Raw genomic sequence first — 22,251 nt, 5'->3', positions numbered from 1 at the left:
TGATGTGAAGAGACATTGAATGGTTTTTGTGTTTAACTAAGGTCACGAGGTCAAACTTCCACACAGCGGTTTGGCGGCAGCATGTCAGAGCCTGTCAGGACATTTACCGTGATTTACCACATCTTCACAGTCGGGTGAGAGTCTGCGTTCATGCACTTGTTTTGCCCGGAGATATTTGTGCGCCTCCCATTGAGTGGCTTCACGCTGGATCCACCATCTGTTTGTCAGAAAAAGTTCCAGAATAATTATAATCATTGATTTGAACGTCATCGCTGCAGGACTCGAGCAGGGAAGCTGCTGAGACATCAAATAAACGTGCAGGTCAGTCCTGGAGCAAATGCATGCGTTTGAGTGTCTGACCAGCGGGATGCATGTGAAAAAACAACTCTGCATGCAATAATACAGCTGTGTCGCCCGCTGTGACCCTCCGCGTCGCTCACACTGTGACCCGCCTGTGATGGAAACACACCTGTCACTGAACACTTCCATGTCTCCCTTCAGCGCCTGACCCAATTTGACAAGATAAATACTGGTTACACTTTATTTTAATTTGTCCTTGTGACAGTGTAATTATACCTTTAATTACTGAGTAACATGTACTTACTATATGGTTAGAGTTTGGCTTAGAGTGACTTGCATGTAATTATGCATGATTAATTATTATTATAATATAAGTACATGTAACCTGTGTAACAAAGACAACTTCAAATAAATTGTTACCCAAATGCTACTCACCTTGTCTTAGTAACCCACACTTATTAGACACTTTTATGCCAGAGTTATTTTAGTTTCATTGATATACAAAAATAGTTTTCATTAATATTTTGAATTGGTTTTTATTTTTACATTTGTTTCGTTGTTGTTGTTGTTGTTTTCTTCTTTTAGTTAATTTTAGTAATTAGTAATAAATTAAGTAATTTTAGTTTCTTTTAGTAATTTTTGCCAGTTTTATTAGTTTTTGTTTTTAAAATGTCTCTTTATATCTTTTTTATTACTATTTATTTCAGTTCTAGTTTCACTTATTTTAGTACTTAAAGTTAAACTTAATAAAAATTAGAAATGTTTCCTTGGCAACTGGCTGTTATTTCAGCTGGTTATTAATAATAATAATAATTTAGCTTTATTTTAATATTATTTATTAATAATAATAATAATTTTGCTTTAATTTAATTTAATGTTAGTTAATAATATTAATAATAGTTTTATTTTAGTTTAGTTTAGTTTAGTTTAATATAATAATAATAATGATATTAATAATAATAGTAATAATAATAATAATAATAATAATAATTTATATTAATAATAATAACATAAGAACCTGATTTGTAGAATAAATTAAAGTGTGTGTGTGTGTGTATTTATAGGTTTTAATTTAAGAGATTTGTAATATAAAATAAAGTGTGTGTGAACCTGTGTGTGTGTGTGTTGATTCAATTAAATAAACAAATGTGTGTGTGTGTGTGTTAAGTCAATAATTAAATAATTTAACAACACATTTGCATGTTTATGATGCTCTGATGTAGACATATTATCACATGACATGCAATTAAACAAATAAAATATTTCACCTTTTTTCTTAAGTGTATTATAAAATTATCTATTCAATTTAATTTCGTTTTTTTAAGATTTAATTGATTATTAGCTCTTCATCAACTCACAAACCCCCTTTTGGGAAACCCTCTTATCTGTCATAAACAAACAGAAACTATTAGGTTTTGCATGATGCTGCATCCACAAAAGTCATGCATCTTAAAGACAGATTTAAAAACGCATATTGCTGATACATATTCATATAAGTGCCATAATATGCACCGCAGAGACAGAATGTCTGAAACAGCCGGAGTTTTCTCTGATTTAATAAAGTCATCACAGTCAAACACCTGTGAAAACACAACAAAACATGCTTTCCACTGTCAGATGTTCAGAACAATTTATACGACATCCACAGCCTTTGTCAATAAATAGAGAATATCAGAGGAAATCTCCCTGGTAGCTTAAATAAGATGTTTCCGAGCGTTCTGTTAAAGGTAAATCAGGTTTGAGGTGTGTGACCTTCATGACCTTTGTCACCCTGATGGGGTCGTGACACAAGGCTGTTTATTTACCCAGCAAAAAAACACTGGAGGCTTGTGTGAGTGACTGGCAGAGGATGCTGGGAAATATTTAAATGAATGAAGGTTAGCGGGGACAAATTCTAGCCTGGACATCTGGCATATGTTAGATGGTGACAGTCACTAAAGTTCGTAACATATCAGTCACATCATGATTTATTTACATGCACCCAGCGTTCTTGCTGGTCACGTGCATTAGATGTTGTGCACTTAAGAAACTTTAAGATCAGATTTAATCAGATTTGTAGAAATGTAGCATTGCATCAGTGTCTCATCAATGGATGTGAATGGGTGCCGTCAGAATGAGAGTCCAAACAGCTGATAAAAAACATCACAATAATCGACAAGTAATCCACAGCACTCCAGTCCATCAGTTAACATCTGGAGAAGACAAAAGCTGAAACACATCCAGCAATAAGATGTTTTTAACTCAAATACATAGAGTCTATAATCCATAATAACACTTCCTCCAGTGAAAAAGTCCTTCTGGTGTGAATCAGGAGAGAAATCTGCACAGATCAAGCAGCGTTTTTTTTTTTTAAACAGCTCTAAACAAATATGTGTCTGGATTTTGATGTGAGAGACAACAGGAGATGCACTTTTTCACTGGAGGAACTGTTATTATGGATTAAGGACTCTATGTATTTGAGTTAAAAACGTCTTAATGCTGGATGTGTTTCAGCTTTTGTCTTCTCCAGATGTTAACTGATGGACTGGAGTGCTGTGGATTACTTGTGGATTATTGTGATGTTTTTATCAGCTGTTTTGACTCTCATTCTGACGGAACCAAACACTACAGAGCATCCATTGCTGAGACACTGATGCAGTGCTACATTTCTCCAAATCTGATAAAGAAACAAACTCATCCTGATCTCGGATTAACTGAAGGTGAGCGCATTTTCAGCACATTTTCATTTTTGGGTGAACTAGTTCTTTAAGCTTTCTTCATGCTCAGGTAAATTGATGTTTGAGAGAGAAATTGCTGTATGGTGACTTTATTGATTGTGCTATAGTAAACTTCTCCCACAGCTTGTTTTATTACTGAACGATAGACTCAATCTTTACAATATGTTCTTGACTCTTTCACGAACTCACCAATAAAAGATGTGATAATGTTTGTTTGAGGAGATAAAACGCTACGACCAGCAACTCAATCAAACATTCACCCGAATTACATCAAATCCAGCCAGTTAAACTCTGCGTCCCTCCCTCCGGCTTTATTAGAAAACTCCCACTTCACAAGTTCAGCTTACTGGACTTTGAAATATTCCCAGACTCTCCTGGGATTTGTGTGTTTCAGACTGCAGACTGATAGTTTGTCCCTTCGGATCGAGTTGGAGGACATCATCATCATGAGTAAGGAAGCCCGTCCATCCTGGGACAGTCCCATGCAGTTTGTCCTGGCGTGTGTGTCTTATGCTGTGGGACTCGGGAACGTCTGGCGTTTTCCGTATCTCTGCCAAATGCATGGAGGAGGTGAGAGGATTCGTCTTTGACTTCACATCTCCTCATGCTTGCATCTGAATGTTTGTTCTTTTCAACTAGATGTTGATAGAGAGCTTGACAAAACAACAGCAGAACAAGACAAAAATATCATGTGATATTGGCAAAAAAAATAAATAAATCTAAAGAAAAATAGATTTTTCTCTAAATCTTAGCAATGTCAAAAACAACTCCACTTTACATATTTTAATAATAATAATAATAATAAAAAAAAACAGGTTGGTCCTATATAAATTCAGCTCTCTCTATATATGTATATATATATAAAACATGCCAGGATGATTATGTATTTTGCAGCAAATTTGTTACCTTTAGCCTCCATAATGATAAAGACTTAAGAATATATATATATATTTTCTTTTAAATGCTCAAAAATATATAAAACAACTCTACTTCATAATTAGACTTTGCCAAAATTGCAAAAATATATACTTCATAATTCAGTTTAAGTTTTGTATTTAATATGACTGAATCAAGCTTAATACATTAAATTAATAAAAGTTTTAAAGAGTCAAATCAGGTAGAAAAAATAATTAATTATAGTAACAAATCCCAATATTTGCTTTTTACAATGTGATTATTTTTTATTACTTAATTGACATTTTTAATTACTGTTATTTTCCCTCATTTTAATATGTCAATTCTTTAGAGTCAGATCAGAAATAAGTAAAGTAATAAATGGCAGTATTTACTTTTTACAGTGTGTTTTTTTGTTTGTTTATTTATTTACTATTGGAAATTGCTTTTATTTTCCTCATTTTAGTTTGTCATTTTCTTAACAGTCAGATCAGGTATAGGAATAATTCATTATAGTAATATACCTAATTATTATTATTACAGTATTTACTTTATTTTTATTAACTAATTAACTAAGAGTCAGATTAAGTAGAAATAATGCATTGTAGAGAAACTTTTTGTAATGTGGGTTGTTACTTTATTTGTATTAAATAATAGCCTTTACTAATTTTTAGTGTAATTATAAGTTATTAAATCATAAATCATGGTGTGTGTGTGTGTGTGTGTGTGTGTGTGTGTGTGTGAGAGAGAGAGAGAGAGAGAGAGAGAGAGAGAGAGAGAACATGCAAGACTTTTCAGTTCCCCTTCAGTGAAATTGCTGGAAGAAAAGTGTTAGTAGTCCTTAAGTATTCTTTTAATTCTTTCTGTTTACTGACTCTTCAAGTGCAAATGACGAGTGTAAAAGTGAACAAACCCAGCAAAGACAAACGACTCTGGACTGAACTCAAGAAACAGCGTGAGATGTTTGTACGGAGAGTCACAGCAGCGTCACACAAAGTTTTATCGTCCTTCAACTTCCTTGAGCGTCTCATCCAGATTCCCTGCACATCTTATTTGTTCTACTTCCCTGCGTTTCATGCATCTGCTAAATGTCTGTGGTTATGCATTCAGTGCATCTTTGAGGAGCATCGCCTGAATAACAATCACAAGCCTTTTGTTCAGCATTTAGCAAAGTGATCAAAGTACAATTGTAAAGGAGGGGATGTTATGCACAGTCACAGCTGCTGGCTTGCATGATGCCGTCAACTATTCCTAAACTCCATTTTTATCCACAATAATCCGGTTTGCTGAGGATTAGAGTCAGAGCTGCTCAAGCACTTTCATATTTACACTGCATGCAAATAACTGAACAGTTATGAAATTACATGCATTCAGTCAATACAATCTTAGTAATGCATGACATAAATGCATCTGTAGTGTTTGCATATTATTAAAATCACATCTATGAGTCCAGGCTGCGAAGTCATGAAAAACCCATAAAATTAAGTTTTAGAGTAGTAATTTCATGAATGATATTAATAATTGGATTTCCACCAAAAGCAAGAAGCTTCATTTTCTATGGAGCCACTTTACATTTTAAATGAACATTTTGATCATTTAAATCTATTAATTTAATTTACACATGCTCCATATATCTCTAAAACTTTCCTTATCAAATAATTACAGTCAAAATATGTTACAAGTGTATATGTTTGTGCCTTTGTGAAGTAGAATTTAATAATAGCAAATGGGACATACATAAAATTAAGTGAACGTGCATTTTACAAAATATTTTCTCAGAAATTATTATTATCAGCAGAAACTTTCTTTATCCAAAATTTACAAATGGCTAAAAAAGGCACAGAAAAAAAAAACTGATTGGCTGAAAAGTCTTTCCACCCATGAAATATTCACCAAATATTGCCACAGAAACAGTTTCACCACTTGCGATGAGTGTCATGGCAGACACACAAATCCACTATAATGTTATAAATTATACTGTTTTTGTGTCACGGATGTAGTTTTAAGAGTTTTAAGGCATGAAAGTAGTTAATTAGACTTCAAACATGCGGTTTGTTTATAAAGATAATGCCTATTTGAAAATTTGCTTCAACGTTTTCCTTGTACTAAAGATTAAATTCGAAGTGAAGATCGATGCACAGGCCAATATTGTCCACAACGCATTGCGCAGTGGATGAGGATTTCATTATAACTACAAGCATGCATAAAAAGTGTAAACAAGGAAGTTATTTTTACTTTCAACAGCAGCTTGTAAGGCACAGCCAAAATTAATTAAGCAGCGCTGTCATCAGAAATTACTCTTAACAGATGAAAGAACAGTACGACAAAGATATCGCTTTCCTCGGCGGATGTTCAAACTAACGTTTTATCGTGAATATGAGACTGAGCTGAAGAATGAATGCTGTATCAGATGCAGGTAATCACACTCACTCAGTCTCACAATACTCTACTCTACATTTAAATCCGTGGTGGAAGGAAGTAGTTCCACACAAAAGAGGGTTTTTAAAGACACTCCGTTGTTGTTTCTAATGTATTTTTACACTCATGCTGTCGAACTGTTGTATAAATGCAATATCACACTCCTAGCAGTGCGATATGGCTGTATATCGGCATGCTGTGATTCAGCTAATTGTCATATAGGTAATGACAGCATGCTATGAGGGTGATATATTGCTCATATATTGTTTGTTTTTTATGCATTTGTTTTAGTTACATTACAGTTATGTTTAGTTATTTTTATTTTATTTGAAAGGTTTTAGTTATGGTTGATGGATGTGTTTTTTTCTTGTGATTGTCCAGGTGGTTTTCTGATCCCGTATCTGCTGATGCTGTTTCTGGAGGGGATTCCTCTCTTCTGTATGGAGCTGGCCATCGGTCAGAAGATGCGTCTGGGCAGCATCGGCGCATGGATGGCCATCAGCCCGTATCTGGGTGGACTGGGTTAGTCACCCTTTATTTACCGGTCGTTTCATGCTATAAAATGACCTGATATCATCATTATATGATCATCTGTGCTTTACAGGTATTGCCAGTGTTGTGACCTCCATGTACCTATGTCTGTACTACAACGTCATCAACGCCTGGAGCTTCTGGTATCTCTTCCATTCATTTCAGGTCCGTTTACTGAAAAATCTAATTTGCTTTCAACAAAAGGTACATGTTTCTCTAATACCAAATTTCAGTGAATAATGTTTATCTTTTATGTGCCAATTTTGGAGAATGGATTCAAAATGTGGATTTCAGTAATATTGATGGCTGAAAACATCATCAAATCAGTCAGAATATATGTTATTTGTGTACATGTTTGTGCGATTGTAAAGTATAATTTAATAATAGCAAGCAGGATGTACATAAAATTAAGTGTATTTTACAGAATATTTTCTCAGAATTTAGTCAAAAATATTTTAAGCTTTTTTCCACCACAGGATAAAAATTTAAAAAGATAAATTGTGACTTTTTATCTAAAACATTTGACAATTCTGAGAAATTAATTGCGAGATATAATTTTGCAATTGCCTTTTTGTTTTTTATTTCGTGGTGGAAACAAGCTTCCATAATTTTCAAAAAAAAGAAAAAAAATTCAGAAAAAAAAAGAATTCAGAGAAAATAAAGTCAAAACTGTGAGACATAAACTCAGAATTGCAAGAAAAAAAGATTCTGCATTTGAGATATAGTTGCAATTACTTTTTAAAATTACTATTATTATTTTTTTAATTCTGTGGTAGAAATAAGCTTCCATAAAAAACAAAAAATGTGCCATTTTAATTGACAATTTAGCAAAAAAATTCAGTATTTTTTTGTTTGTTTGTTTGTTTTTTTTCCAGTACAAATATCTAAAGATTCTTAACTCAAGATACATTTACTTGATATACAAAATGATATAGAAATGATAAAAAGTCTTGTTTTCTGAGATTTATCAACATTAAGTGACTGTTTATGCTTAAAACAAGAAAAAATATTAAATTATATTATTATATTTAAAACAAAACAAAAATATCTGTCATTTGGAGTCAGAAAAATAAACTTTCTCCTTTGAATTAAGCTTATTTTTCGGACCACATTGGCAGATTTTTATTCCTTTTTTTAAGGATATCCAATCACTTAATTTTGATCAGTTTCTCAAAAAACAAGTGTGTTTCTGCAGTCGGTGCTGCCGTGGGCCGAGTGTCCCGTCAATGCGAACCGCACCGGGTATCTGGAGGAGTGTGAGGTGGCTTCACCCACTCAGTACTTCTTCTACCGTGAGACGCTGAACATCTCGTCGTCCATCGATGAGAACGGAGGCCTTCACATGGGTCAGGCGCTGTGTCTGCTGCTGGCCTGGATCATCGTCTACCTCTTCATCGTCAGAGGCGTCAAATCCACCGGCGTGGTGAGATACACTGCCTTGTACACTCTTCCTTTTTAATATCAGTTTTTTCTGAAGAATTAACAGGGAGCTTCATACAATTACAAAATACTCTTTTTCTTCCATATTAGCACTTTCTGCCAAAATAAATCAAAATGTTAAAAGGAGACAGGGCCTTTTTCTGTTGCAGCTCCTCGTTTATGCAATAGTTAATACTTTTTAAAAACATTCCTTTTCTCTTGCATTTGACTGTAGTTAATTTTGTCAATTTTTATGATGTGTTACTGTGTTTTATAATTTTAGATTGTATGTGTTATGTTTGATTTGTAAAGCACTTTGGCCAATGTCTGTTGTTTTTAAATGTGCTATATACTGTAAATAGAACAGAATAGAATAGAACAGAATAGAATAGAATAGAATAGAATAGAATAGAATAGAATAGAAAACAAAATATTTTGTAACACTTTACAATGTTAGTTTACAACATTAGTTAACTGCTTTAATTAACAAATTAACACATTAACATCTACTGCATATATTAATCATATTTCATGTATATTCTTGTTAACACTAGTTAATGCACTGTGAACTAACATGAATGAACAAACAATGAATTACTGTATTTTCATTAACTAACATTAACAAAGATGAATAAATACTGTAATAAATGTATTGTTCATTGTTCATTCATGTTATTTAATACATTTAACATGAACTAATGGAACCTTATTGTAAAATGTTACAAATATTTGAAAAAGTAAATAAAAAAGATAATAATAAACATAATAATTTAATAATATTTACAATAATAATAATAATATTTGTAGGTTCATTTAAATAATGTTTATATTATTTATTGTATAAATTTACTGATGATATGGAATATGCAATATAGTTCTCTGTGTGTGTGTGTGTGTGTGTGTGTATGTATATTTATATTCAAATTTTATATATATATATAATATTTTTTGTTTTATTTAAATGTGTAAAATTTCATCTTAAAGTATTGATAGGTCTATAGATATGTTAATGCATATACTTTATGTAAATTTAGAATTAAGTTTAAGTAAATTATTAATAAACCATGATTTATGAAAACATTTGCACAAAGATTTCATGCACAAATTTGTGCATATACATGGTTAGTGAATGACACCCATTGATTATGAAAGAATAATCTGTAATTAATTACTCTCATTCAGTTCCAAACCGTTATCTTCTCTTCAACTCCTGTTTGCTTTCTGCTCTTCAGTGTCAGCAGATTAAATAATAAGCCAAACTGCAGCTTTGACTCTCGACTTTCCTCCTCAGGTGGTTTATTTCACAGCTACATTTCCGTATGTGGTTCTGTTCATCTATCTGATCCGCGGAGTCACTCTTCATGGAGCCTGGAATGGAGTCAAGTACATGTTCACACCTAAAGTAAGAAACACCTGCTGCTTCTCTGATCCGTGAACGTTCGGTTAGAGTTGAGTGTGTGTGTGTGTAAGTGAAAGTGACGTGACATTCAGCCAAGTATGGTGACCCATACTCGGAATTCGTGTTCTGCTTTTAACCCATCCGAAGTGCACACACACAGCAGTGAACACACACACACACTGTGAACACACACCCGGTGCAGTGGGTATCATTTATGCTGCGGCGCCCGGGGAGCAGGTGGGGGTTCGGTGCCTTGCTCAAGGACACCTCAGTCATGGTATTGAAGGTGGAGAGAGCACTGGACATGCACTCCCCCCACCTACAACTCCTGCTGGCCCGAGACTCGAACTTGCAACCCTTCGATTGCATGTCCAGCACTCTAACCATTAGACCACGACTTCCCAAAGTGAAAGCGAGTGAGTGAGTGAGTGATTGAGTGAGTGTGTGTGTTTGAGAAAGTATGAGAGTGTGTGTAAGTGAGTGTGTGTGTGTGTGTGTGTATGTGTGAGTGTGAGTGTGTGTGTGTGTGTGAGAAAGTATGAGAGTGTGTGTAAGTGAGTGTGTGTGTGTGTGTGTGTGTGTGTGTATGTGTGAGTGTGTGTGTGTGTGTGTGTGTCAGTGTGTGAGTGAGAGTGTGTGTTTGTGTTTTTGTGAGTGTGAGTGTGAGTTTGTGTGAGCGTGAGCTTGAGTGTGTGAATGTGACCGTGAGTGTGTTTGTGTGAGTGTGAGCATGAGCATGAGTGAGTGAGAGTGTGTGTTTGTGTGAGTGTGAGCGTGTGAGTGTGAGTGTGAGTGTGTGTGAGCGAGAGTGAGTGAGCGTGAGTGAGTGAGTGAGTGAGTGAGTGTGTGCATGAGGCGATCGTGTGTGAGTGTGAGCGTGAATGTGACCGTGAGTGTGTTTGTGTGAGTGTGAGCGTGTAAGTGTGAGCATGAGCGTGAGTGAGTGAGAGAGACCAAATGTCCCCACAAGGATAGTAAAACCTGAAAATTTTGACGCGCTCACCATGAGGGAAAAAATGATTATAAATAGTAAATTATGTTTATCTGAAAGTGTAAGAATGCAAACAGGTTTTCTGTAAGGGGTAGGGGTAGGGTTAGGGGATAAAAAATATTGTTTAGTCAGTATAAAATTAATAGAAGTCTATGGAAAGTCCAGACAATTCACAGAAACAAACAAGTGTGTGTGTGCAGCTGGAGCAGCTGGCGAATCCTCAGACGTGGATCAACGCTGCGACTCAGATCTTCTTCTCTCTGGGTCTGGGCTTCGGCTCTTTGATCGCTTTCTCCAGTTACAACCATCACAACAACGACTTCGAGAAGCAGGCGGTCGTCATCTCGCTCATCAACAGCGGCACGTCTGTGTTCGCCAGCGTCGTCACCTTCTCTATCTACGGCTTCAAGGCCACCTTCAACTACGAGAGCTGTTTGGAAAGGTACAGACGTCAGCTTCAGTCAATCTGTGATCGCATCAGGTCTTATGACACACAGAATGTTGATGATTATTCCATCAAACATTAATCTGAATGCTGGCAGTCGGCTCATTTTACAATTGCATTTCTAAGTTTATTTTTAAACTGCTTTCGTATGAAATCTTTCAGAATGGTTTTGGATTGTAATCTTTGGAAACTATTCACAGTATGAAGCATTAATTATTCACAGAATTACAGAGAGAGACTGTAACGAACCGGAATTGGAAAAATACTGCTGGTTTACAGACAGGTTTTCTGAACTCTCTCCTCATCAAAACTCACAGCAAATTCAGTTTCAGCTGCTGTTGATTACAGTATATGCTTAGTTATTCCAAATGGAAAGGGTCGGGCAATTATTATTATTATTATTATTATTATTATTATTAATAATAATATAATATTAGCTCTTATTATTGTTATTATAGAAAATGATGTTATTATGTAAAATATCATTAAAATCATATTATATAAAATATTATTTTTAATAATTATTATATCATAATTTGTTTTATAGTATAATAATTATAAGAATTAATTATTAGAATTATCATTTTATATATAATATTATTAATACTACTACTAAAAATAATTATAAGTAATCAGTAATATAGCTATTTGTATTAACAACTATATATAACTATATTTATTACAATAATTATTAATTATAATATTATTATAATAATATTAATAGTAAATATAATAATAATAATAATAATAATATTATTATTATTATTATTATTATATTTATAATAGTACTATCAGTAGTACTGACTATTATTATTACTACTACTAATAATAATAATAATTATTATTATTATTATTAGTGTTGTTGTTTTTAACAATTATTGTTTTAATAATAATTATTATTGTTATTGTATCGTAATTATTGTCATATTTACTTTGATATATTAAATATTTATAATTAATTATGATTATAATAATAATCATTGTATACATTTATATTATAAATACTACTAATACTACTGCTACGTATAATTATTAGTAATATATGAATAAGTATTCTTAACATAAATTTATAATAACAAATCAACAATTATAATATAATAATTCTACAATAATAATATTTATTATTATTTTATAAAATAATAAAGATAACAATTATTAATTATTAATAATATTATCTTAATAGTAATAAAACTATCAATAGTATTATGACTACTACTACTAATAAAATAGTTATTCGTTAATAACAATAATAGTTAATAACAACAACTCTGTAAACGCTGACATGGTTGTAGTTTAACCGAACGTTATCTTTACTGTTCTTTTTTGGCTCTGATAGGATGCGTATTACTGTATTGTATATTTGTTGTTTTGTTTTTATGCTTATTTGTGATTATGATTACCTGCCAAGAGACCCTTTTCAAATAAATGTAAATAAATAAAAAATAAACTTAGTAGTTTGAATGTGAGTTCTGAAGCAATGCAGGTGAAGCTCTTGTAGGCACAGACTGATTGTTTGTGTTGGTCAGGATGAGGCTGCTGTGTCTCAATGCGTTCGATCTGTCAGAGGAGAGCATCAGCGCGGGGAACGTCACGGCGTGGATCAGTCATCTCAACATCACTCATCCAGAGAGGTTTGCAGCCATCGCTTCAAAGATCGAGCACTGCAGTCTGGAGGCTGAGCTGGACACGGTAAACTACCCATCACTAACCAGTCAACACTTACAGCTTGTTTTAACCCTCATCCTCTCTTCGGACATCTCATACAGCGGCATTTTTATCAACGCCCCAGCATGTAGAATTTTAGGGCATAACTGCATTTATTGAGTTGTTGTCCTGCATCATATTTGTCAGCAGTCTGCTGTATGATATGTAAGATAATGTACAGGTTTTGGCCAGTGCGATAACTGCGTTAAAATATTTTTCATAACTAATTAATCCAATTATCATGTTAAACTGACAGCCCTAAAAATACATATTTGTATAAGTATATATTTGAAATGTTTACCTATATTTTCTCACACAATTCTGGCCATTTAATATAAATGTTATTATTTTGCCCAAAATATATTTTAAAAATACACTGCATATATATATATATATATATATACACACACACACACACACACACACACACACACACACACACACACACACACACACACACACACATTAGTGCTGTCAATCGATTAAAAAAATAACTAATTAATTGCACATTTTTTCTGAAATTAATCATGATTCATTTTTAATTAATTTTTGCCATTTTTGCAATTTTTATATAAAATATTTAAAATATATATTTAATTATTTACACTATATATATATACACACACACAAATTAGAGTTTTTTACTATTTTTGGCCGTGTAAGTGTTGTTTGTGCAGGCGGTGGAGGGCACGGGTCTGGCGTTTATCGTGTACAGCGAGGCCATCAAGAACATGCCGCTGTCTCAGCTCTGGTCTGTGCTGTACTTCATCATGCTGCTGCTCTTAGGGATGGGGAGCATGCTGGGAAATGTCACAGCCATCATCACCCCGCTGGCAGACATCAAGCTCCTGACGCGCTTCCTCAGCAGCGAGAGCATCAATGGTACGAGAACCTGTGAAGATCATTAGACCAGCTAAACCAGCTTCAACCTGCCTTAAACACACCTCATACTGCTCGATAATATACATCTAGCTACTTCAGCTTCATATGTGACCCTGGAGCATTTGAAAATCTGGAATCTGAGGGTGCAAAAAAAAAATCTAAATATTGAGAAAATCATCTTTAAAGTTGTTCAAATGAAGTTCTTAGCAATGCATATTACTAATCAAAAATTAAGTTTTGCTATATTTACGGTAGAAAATGTACAAAATATCTTCATGGAACATTATCTTTACTTAATATCCTGATGATTTTTGGCATAAAAGAGAAATGTATAATTGTGACCCATACAATGTATTGTTGGCTATTGCTACAAATATACCTGTGCTACTGATGACTGCTTCTGTGCTGCAAGGACACATATATGCTGGTAAAGAATTTTTAGCTAGTAAGTTGTTTAATCATTTTTATTTGAACATGATTTATTTTCATTTTGCAATTTTTATGATTTATGATTAACTTTTTAATTTTAATTTTACGTTATTAATTTCAGCAAGTGTTTTGATTTTTATTGTAATATTATTTGTAGTTTTATCTACATTTTTATGATTTAATAGCTACATTTTTAGTAAGTGTTTTTGATTGTTTTTATTTAAACATTGTGGATGTCTATTTTACATTTTTATGATTTAATTGATTTTAAGTAAGTGTTTTTGATTGTTTTTATTATAATTCTTTTAACTAATTAACATTTTTATGATTTAATATATTTTTTGTTAGTGTTTTTGATTGCTCTTATTATAAAATTGCTTTTTTATGATTTGATTTGCAGTAAGTGTTTCTGGTCATTTTTATATTAACATTTTTTTAAAATGCAATTTTACATTTTTATGATTTAATTAATTTTTGGTGTTCTGGGTTGATTTTATTTTTAAATATATCTATTTTAATTTTCTAAATTAATTTTTAATGAGTGTTTCTTATTTATTTATTTTTTACTTTTTTTTAAATTTTGTATTGTATTCATTTTTTTATATTAAATTTGTTTTTTGATTATTTGTTTGTTGTGAATTGAGTAAATATTGCTTAAAAAGATCCATGCATATGTACGCATCTCAGTTGCTATAATTAAATTGTATTAGCCTGCATCACAAAATATTCTTGATGCTTCTTAATTGTATATTTATCACTCAGTGTATTGTTTATCTTATAGGGCCAGTATAGAATAACAGTATTGCAGAGTTTTGCTCAGCAGATGCTCTTTATGTTGATGTTTCTTGCTTCAGTTTGTGTGTTTAATGAGCGCTCCTCTCAGATCTAGTCTGGTCTGTGACGCTTGTTGTCCTCTGGTCTCTGGCAGGTCTGGTTTGTCTTCTCTGTTTGCTGCTGGGTTTTGGTTTCACCAGCCGCTCGGGAAGCTACTGGTTCACCATCTTCAACGAATACGCGGCTACGCTGTCGCTGCTCTTCATCGTCTTCATTGAAGTCATCAGTGTGTGTTACATCTACGGACTGAGAAGGTGAGCAATTCAACGGCTTTTAAAAACACAAAGGAGGAACAAATAAGTGTGCATAATTAGTGTTTTTTATACTGATAAAATTTCATCGTACTGAGGGAAATGGTTGTTAATAGACAAAAATATTAAACCAGTTAATATAATAATGAAGGTGTGAGCAAGGAATATTTATTTTATTATTTTTATTATTTTTTTGTTTAAACCAATTAATATAATATTGAAAAACTGTAAGCAATGAATATTTATTTTATTATTTTTATTATTATTTTGTTTAAACCAATTAATATAATATTGAAAAACTGTAAGCAATGAATATTTATTTTATTATTTTTATTATTTTTTAGTTTAAACCAATTAATATAATATTGAAAAACTGCAAGCAATGAATATTTATTTTATTATTTTTATTATTATTTTATTTAAACCAATTCATATAATAATGAAAAACTGTAAGCAATGAATATTTATTTTATTATTTTTATTATTATTTTATTTAAACCAATTAATATAATATTGAAAAACTGCAAGCAATGAATATTTATTTTATTATTTTTATTATTATTTTATTTAAACCAATTCATATAATAATGAAAAACTGTAAGCAATGAATATTTATTTTATTATTTTTATTATTATTTAAACCAATTAATATAATAATGAAAAACTGTAAGCAATGAATATTTATTTTATGATTTTTGTTATTATTTTATTTAAAAAATATTTTTTATACTGATTTATTTGTTTTATTTTAGCAAGGATTACTTTTTTCATTCATTTTTTTTATTTTGTACATATTTTTTATTTACTTGCTACTCCATTGCTCAGATGTTCATGTCTCTGTCTCATGATTTTGTTCTGATTTATGGTTGCTCGTGATTGACAGGTTTGAGAGGGACATCGAGGACATGTTGGGTCATCGGCCGAACTGGTATTGGAAGGTGATGTGGGCAGTCGTCAGTCCTCTGCTTCTCTTCAGTCTCTTCATCTTCTACATCATTAACTACATCCAGGGCGGCACGCCGACATACCAGGCCTGGGACAAAGATCTGGTACGATCCGGCTTCTCTAACATCACTGTTTACTAAGAAAGTATTAAAAACTTAAATAAAAACAAATGAATAATTTTAAAATAAACTAAACATTTCTAAAAAACTAAACTATTAAACATTAATTAAATATTAAAAATGTAAAAGGAAATTAAATCAGTTTAAAATAAAAATAACCAAAAACACTTACTAAATATTTATACATTTTTAAAAATGTAAAATGAAACAAATCATTTAAAAATAAAATTGGTCAAAATAAAAAATTATTAACATTAAATAACAAATGTTAAATTAAAATAAATATATGTGAAGTAAAAGTAATCAAAAGAAAGCTACATTTTACTAAATTTTAATTTACTTAAACTGAATTAAATCATAATAATGTCAAATGGAAATTATTTTAAAATAAAAACCATTAAAACACTTCTTAAAAATTAATTAAATCAAAAATGTAAAAAGAAAAATACTTGAAACAAATGTCAAAATAAAACACGTACAATAGTTAATTAAAAATATAATAAAATAAAATAAAAAATCATACAAATGTATTTAAATGTAAATTATTTAAAATTAAGACAACAAAAATGACTAAAACAATGAAATCATAAAAATGTTTTAAACAAATTTAATCAAAAGTACTAAACATTAAATAGAAATCTAAATGAAAATACATTTTAAAAAAAAATCAAAACAAAATAAAACATTTGCTTAAAACTGAAAGTGAAAACATTTGCTAATAATAAATTAAATCAAAATGAAAAAAAACATCAAAATGAAAAAATTGGTAAAAAGTTTAATTATTGGAATATTAACAATGTAGAGGGACTCTCTTGAAGTTTTCATGAGATTTGATGTCTATAAACATGCTTCATAATTTCTGTGTTTATTTTATATTGCTGGTGAAGTGCTCGAGGGTCTGGTGCGATATGATGCTGTGTGTGTTTTGTGTGAGAGTGTGCATGCATGTATGTGTGTGTGAGTGAGTGTGTGTGAAAGTGTACGAGAGTGTGTGTGTGTGCAAGTGTGCGTGAGAGTGAGTGTGCATGCATGTGTGTGTGAGAGTGTATGAGAGTGTGCGTGCGAGTGTGCGAGAGTGAGTGAGTGTGCGTTTGTCTGAGTGTGTGAGAGTGAGTGTGTGTGTGTGAGAGTGTACGAGAGTGTGCTTGTGTCAGTGTGCATGTGTGTGAGTGTATGAGAGTGTGTGTGTGTGTGTGTGTGTGTGTGTGTGTGTCCGTGCGTGTGTGTGTGTGTGTGTGAGTGTATGAGAGTGTGCGTGTGACTGAGTGAGTGAGTGTGTGTGAGAGTGAGTGTGTGGGTGAGTGAGTGAGTGTGTGTGTGAGTGAGTGTGTGGGTGAGTGAGTGTGTGTGAGAGTGTACGAGAGTGTGCTTGTGTCAGTGTGCATGTGTGTGAGTGAGTGAGTGTGTGTGAGAGTGAGTGTGTGAGTGTGTGTAAGAGTGAACGAGAGTGTGCTTGTGTCAGTGTGTGAGTGTGTGAGAGTATGCGTATGTGTGTGAGAGTGAGTGTGTGTGAGAGTGTACGAGAGTGTGCTTGTGTCAGTGTGCAGGTGTGTGAGTGTGTGAGAGTGTGTACGAGAGTGTGCTTGTGTCAGTGTGCAGGTGTGTGAGAGTGTGCGTATGTGTGTGAGAGTGAGTCTGTGTGAGAGTGTACGGGAGTGTGCTTGTGTCAGTGTGCATGTGTGTGAGAGTGTGAGAGTTCATGCGATTGTGTGAGGGAATGTGTGTGAGCGTATGAGAGTGCGTTTGTGTGTCAGTATGCGAGTGCATGTGTGCGTGTGCATGCGATCGTGTGTGAGAAAGTGAGTGCGTGAGTGTGTGTTTGTGTGTGTGAGTGTATGAGAGTGTTCATGTCAGTGTGCGTGCGTCTGTGTGTGTATGAGAGTGAGTGTGTGTGAGAGTGTGCGTGTGTCAGTGTGTGTGAGTGTGTGTGAGAGTGTATGAGAGTGTGCATGTCAGTGTGTGAGTGTGTGTCAGTGTGTGTGTGTGTGTGTGAGCGTATGAGAGTGTGCGTGTGTCAGTGTGCGTGCGTGTGTGAGAGTGTGCATGTGTGTCAGTGTGTGAGTGTGTGTGCGTGTGTGTGCGTGTGTGAGTGTATGAGAGTGTCTGTGTCAGTGTGCATTCATCTGTGTGTATGAGTGTGCGTGTGTGTGTGTGTGTGTGTGAGAGTGCGCGTGTGCGTAAGAGTGTGCATGTGTGTCAGTGTGCGTGTGAGAGCGTATGAGTGTGTGTGAGAGTGTGTGTGAGAGTGAGTGTGTGTAAGAGCGTATGAGTGTGTGTGGGAGAGTGTGCTTTTGTGTGAGAGTGTGCGCGCGTGTGTGTGTGCGCGTGCATGCGTGTGTGTGTACGTATTGAGTGTATGAGAGTATGTGTGTCTCTCTCTGTGTCTGTGTGTGTGTGTGTGTGAGAGAGTCTCTCTGTGTGTGTGTGTGTGTGTGTGTGTGTGTGTGTGTGTGTGTGTGAGTGTCTCTCTGTGTGTGTGTGTGTGTGTGTGTGACAGTTGGGTTAGAGGATAGAAAATATTGTTTGGTCAGTATAAAAGTAATAAAAGTCTATGGAAAGTCCCCACAATTCACAGAAGCAAACGTGTGTGTGTGTGTGTGTGTGTGTGTGTCAGGGTCGGTCGGTGGTGAAGGAGTACCCGGTGTACGGTCAGGTTTTCATCGCTCTGCTGCTGCTGTCAGCACTCAGCTGTGTGCCGCTCGCCGCTCTTCACTCCGTCTGCAGGAGAAAGCAGCGAGGGACACCGATCCGTGAACACCGTCACGCCTGACGCTTAGACCCCCGCTAACACACACGCATTATCAATATTTTCAGTTTCTGGTCAGAGTACAAGCTATTAGGACTCTTTCTACTGTATATTTCCCTCTGAAAACATGACTGATGAAATGGTATCAGATTAAGAATGATCAGAAAAGGGCTTTTCAATAACACTTTACTCAAAACATTTATGTATAATGCATTATAATTCAATTTCATAATGTACTTTGCGATGCATAAAATCTTTTCATAAATAACTGCAACCAAATTTAAAATGCATTATAATATTTAAAGATTTGTTTGGCGTTTTTAGTGCATTATTCTTCCTAAGGTGCATGAATTAATAGATACGTATGATGTATTATTCGTGAGATCTTGCATTATGGGTGCATTGCAATGCAAGGCATAATTCATGCATCAAACTATTTTATAATGCATTAAATATAATGGCTTTAGGTAAAGAATAAAAGAAGAAAACTATTTACACATTATATATGAACAGAAGATGAATATCCAAACACTGAATATCTGGACTGTGAAGAGCATTTAGCGCGACTGATCGAGAATGTAAAACTATGTAAATACGTTTTTACTGCAGTTCATGTGATAGAAGAAAATGACTTTTGTATATTTGTCAAATCATAGTCTTTTATATGTCTGTGAAATGAACAATGACTGTGATGTCTAACAGGTAGAAATATCATCAGACTCAATGTTTTATTTTACCGTAGAACTTGTGTATTTGTAGTAAATATATATATATATTTTATAATTATATATATATATAAATAAAACACACACAGCGTACAGATATATTCAGAGGAATTTCAGTGCATTTTGGATAATAATCTTCAAGTACTGTAATTTATGACAAAACAAAAGTCACATTACGTCTTGAAGTCCTGATGAATTCTTGCCTTTTAGGTCTTTGTCAATATCTTGTTTGAAATCACAAAAACCTTTATTATTATATACAAAAAAAGTCATCAAAGTAGTCCTAAGATTAGGTTTTAGGACAGCTTTGATGAAAGGTTTGGATCCACTTCAAATGTTGACTAAATACAGTAGTGTTTCAACAACAACATTTAGTGTAGAGTTTATACACTTGTTTATTATAATAAATCATACATTTTTTGTGCTCTATTTCTCCTTTATATTGGATATTTTTCAGCCTTTCTCTTTTACTTCTTGGACAAAGCATCATGAAAGCAATACTTTTTCAAACCATTAATCTTGAAAATAACATGCATGGAAACTATTCTTCATTCATAGTTCACTAAACAAAGGCTGTAAAGCAAAAATAAGTTAGATTACGCTAGCAACAGGTTTCTTTTTTTACATTTTGTATTATTCATTACTTTACATTATTTTGACAAAATTCAGTGTATTTCTCAAACAAAACGCATACATGACTTCAGGAGACCTGGGCTGTAGACTCTCCAGTCATATGACTGAATTAAAATGTAATCATGCTGTTAATGATGGATTATGAGGCTGATTATTTTGACACAGATGTGTTCATAATGAATTTTCATTATAAAACCAGCAAGAGCAGGTAAACTCTCATGTGTCATGCAGGTTTGGAACGAATTGTGCAAATAATTTTTATGGAAGCTTATTTCCAACACAGAACAAACAAATAAAATGCAAATTGTGACTTTTTTTCTCACAATTTAATAACGCTAATAAAATAAAATAAACATTTTGCGAAAGTCAGAATTGCAAGAACTTAGAGATATACGTGTTGAGAAACTACATCTGGAATTGTGAGACATTAACTGAATAATCAAATGAAAAAATTACAATTAAAAACGTGAAATTGAATTAAATCAAAAATGTAAAATGAAAAAGTTTTTTGAATAAAATTACATTTAATGAAAGTGAACTAAAGCATAAAATCTAAATAGTAAAAACAAAAACAATAAAAAAAAGTAAAGTAAAAAAAATATATATTTTTAGCAATAATTGCATTTTTTTATGTGACCATTAACTGATATCAGAATTCTGATATAAACTCACAGTTGCAAGAAACAAACAAACAAAAAATTCTGATTAGGCCTAACTTTATTATTTTTTATTCCATGGCAGAAACAAAAACAGAATTTATAACTTGCAACGTTAACAAATGCAATTCTGAGGACACGTCAGAATGTCACTTTTGTCACCTTTCTAGTATTCAGTGGCAGAAACAAGCTTCAGTATCATAGTGAATGGTTTTAATGCATTCGCAGCTCGTTGATTTCATGTGGAGAAAAAGCTCTTAATTGGACGATCTCCTGCGGTCACACTGCGGCTCTGCTGATCCGTTCTGGCATTTTCAGCCGGTTATTTTCACTCAGCTTGAGCTCAACGCAGGTTCAAAGCAAACATGTTATGAAATCTCAGTCAGGAATGTCATGCAAACACGTCCCAGGCAATGCAACTGACCTGCTTCAACAGCACCAGCCTGAACACAGTCATTCGTCATTTTATAATGTACTTTTGCACCATTTCTGGAACATTTTGTGCTCTTTGTCCCTTAAGACTGAAACTGATCAACACATATGTCATAATAACTTTAATAACAATAACAGACATTATTTTTTACATTCTCCGATAAGCAGTGAGACACAGAGGAATCAAATGAAGAGCATCGCAAACATAAGGCATCATTTGTTCGTCCGTCTGACAGAAGCAGCGAAACACTCAGAAGAAACAGAGATGGCACGCGGAAAACCCTTTGGACAATGAGACGCTGGTCCCAAGTGAAGATTCATATGAATCAGTCTGGATTCCGAACAGATTCGGTTCATTCCCAGCAGACCGAATCTCTCAGAATCAGTTCGTTTGTAAAAGCTCCAAAAATCACAGACTGAGGAAGACCATGATAGTGAAGAGGAGGATAAAACTAGTCCATTTAACCACTTGTGTATGTTGTTGTCCATCTCAAATGCTCAAACGCACTACTATACACTACTGCCGCAATGCAAAATCAGACGTTTGTCTTGTTTTCTAATAAAAAAGAATTACATTTTATATATATATTAGTAGAATTGAAGATATTAAGATTTATTTATTTTGTAATGTTTATTTTTCCTAGTTTTAAACATTTAGTGTAAAATATATTTGCTGAGAACAAAACTTACTGTCTTAGTAACACTTTATAAGATTCAATTTGTTCACATTAACATTTCATCCACTAAAAATATTTACAGCATTTATTTTTATAGAGTGAAA

The 22,251-nt window shown here is 33.3% G+C and overlaps 1 protein-coding gene across 1 annotated transcript; it reads left to right on the top strand.

Annotated features, from left to right (window-relative positions):
* The first annotated feature begins 3,342 nt into the window (after positions 1-3,342).
* LOC109067544 (sodium- and chloride-dependent transporter XTRP3) lies at positions 3,343-20,514 on the top strand. Its single transcript, XM_042741803.1, has 11 exons — positions 3,343-3,587; positions 6,711-6,851; positions 6,934-7,025; positions 8,056-8,283; positions 9,571-9,681; positions 10,870-11,111; positions 12,641-12,803; positions 13,496-13,700; positions 15,058-15,217; positions 16,098-16,263; positions 18,893-20,514. The coding sequence occupies exons 1-11, from the start codon at positions 3,464-3,466 to the stop codon at positions 19,046-19,048; spliced, it is 1,788 nt and encodes a 595-aa protein (XP_042597737.1). The 5' UTR covers positions 3,343-3,463; the 3' UTR covers positions 19,049-20,514.
* The last annotated feature ends 1,737 nt before the right edge of the window (positions 20,515-22,251 follow it).

The sequence above is a fragment of the Cyprinus carpio genome, chromosome B16 (genome assembly GCF_018340385.1).
Source record: "Cyprinus carpio isolate SPL01 chromosome B16, ASM1834038v1, whole genome shotgun sequence".
In the NCBI taxonomy this organism is placed as follows: domain Eukaryota; kingdom Metazoa; phylum Chordata; class Actinopteri; order Cypriniformes; family Cyprinidae; genus Cyprinus; species Cyprinus carpio.
The sequence above is the reverse complement of the archived record's forward strand: the minus strand, read 5'-3'. Positions and strand labels throughout refer to the sequence as shown.

Excerpts from the sequence above, each read along its gene's own strand:
- LOC109067544 (XM_042741803.1), top strand. The coding sequence starts at position 3,464 with ATGAGTAAGGAAGCCCGTCCATCCTGGGACAGTCCCATGCAGTTTGTC. Across the intron at positions 6,852-6,933 it reads CCCGTATCTGGGTGGACTGG|GTATTGCCAGTGTTGTGACC; the intron begins GTTAGTCACCCT and ends TGTGCTTTACAG. Across the intron at positions 9,682-10,869 it reads AGTACATGTTCACACCTAAA|CTGGAGCAGCTGGCGAATCC; the intron begins GTAAGAAACACC and ends GTGTGTGTGCAG.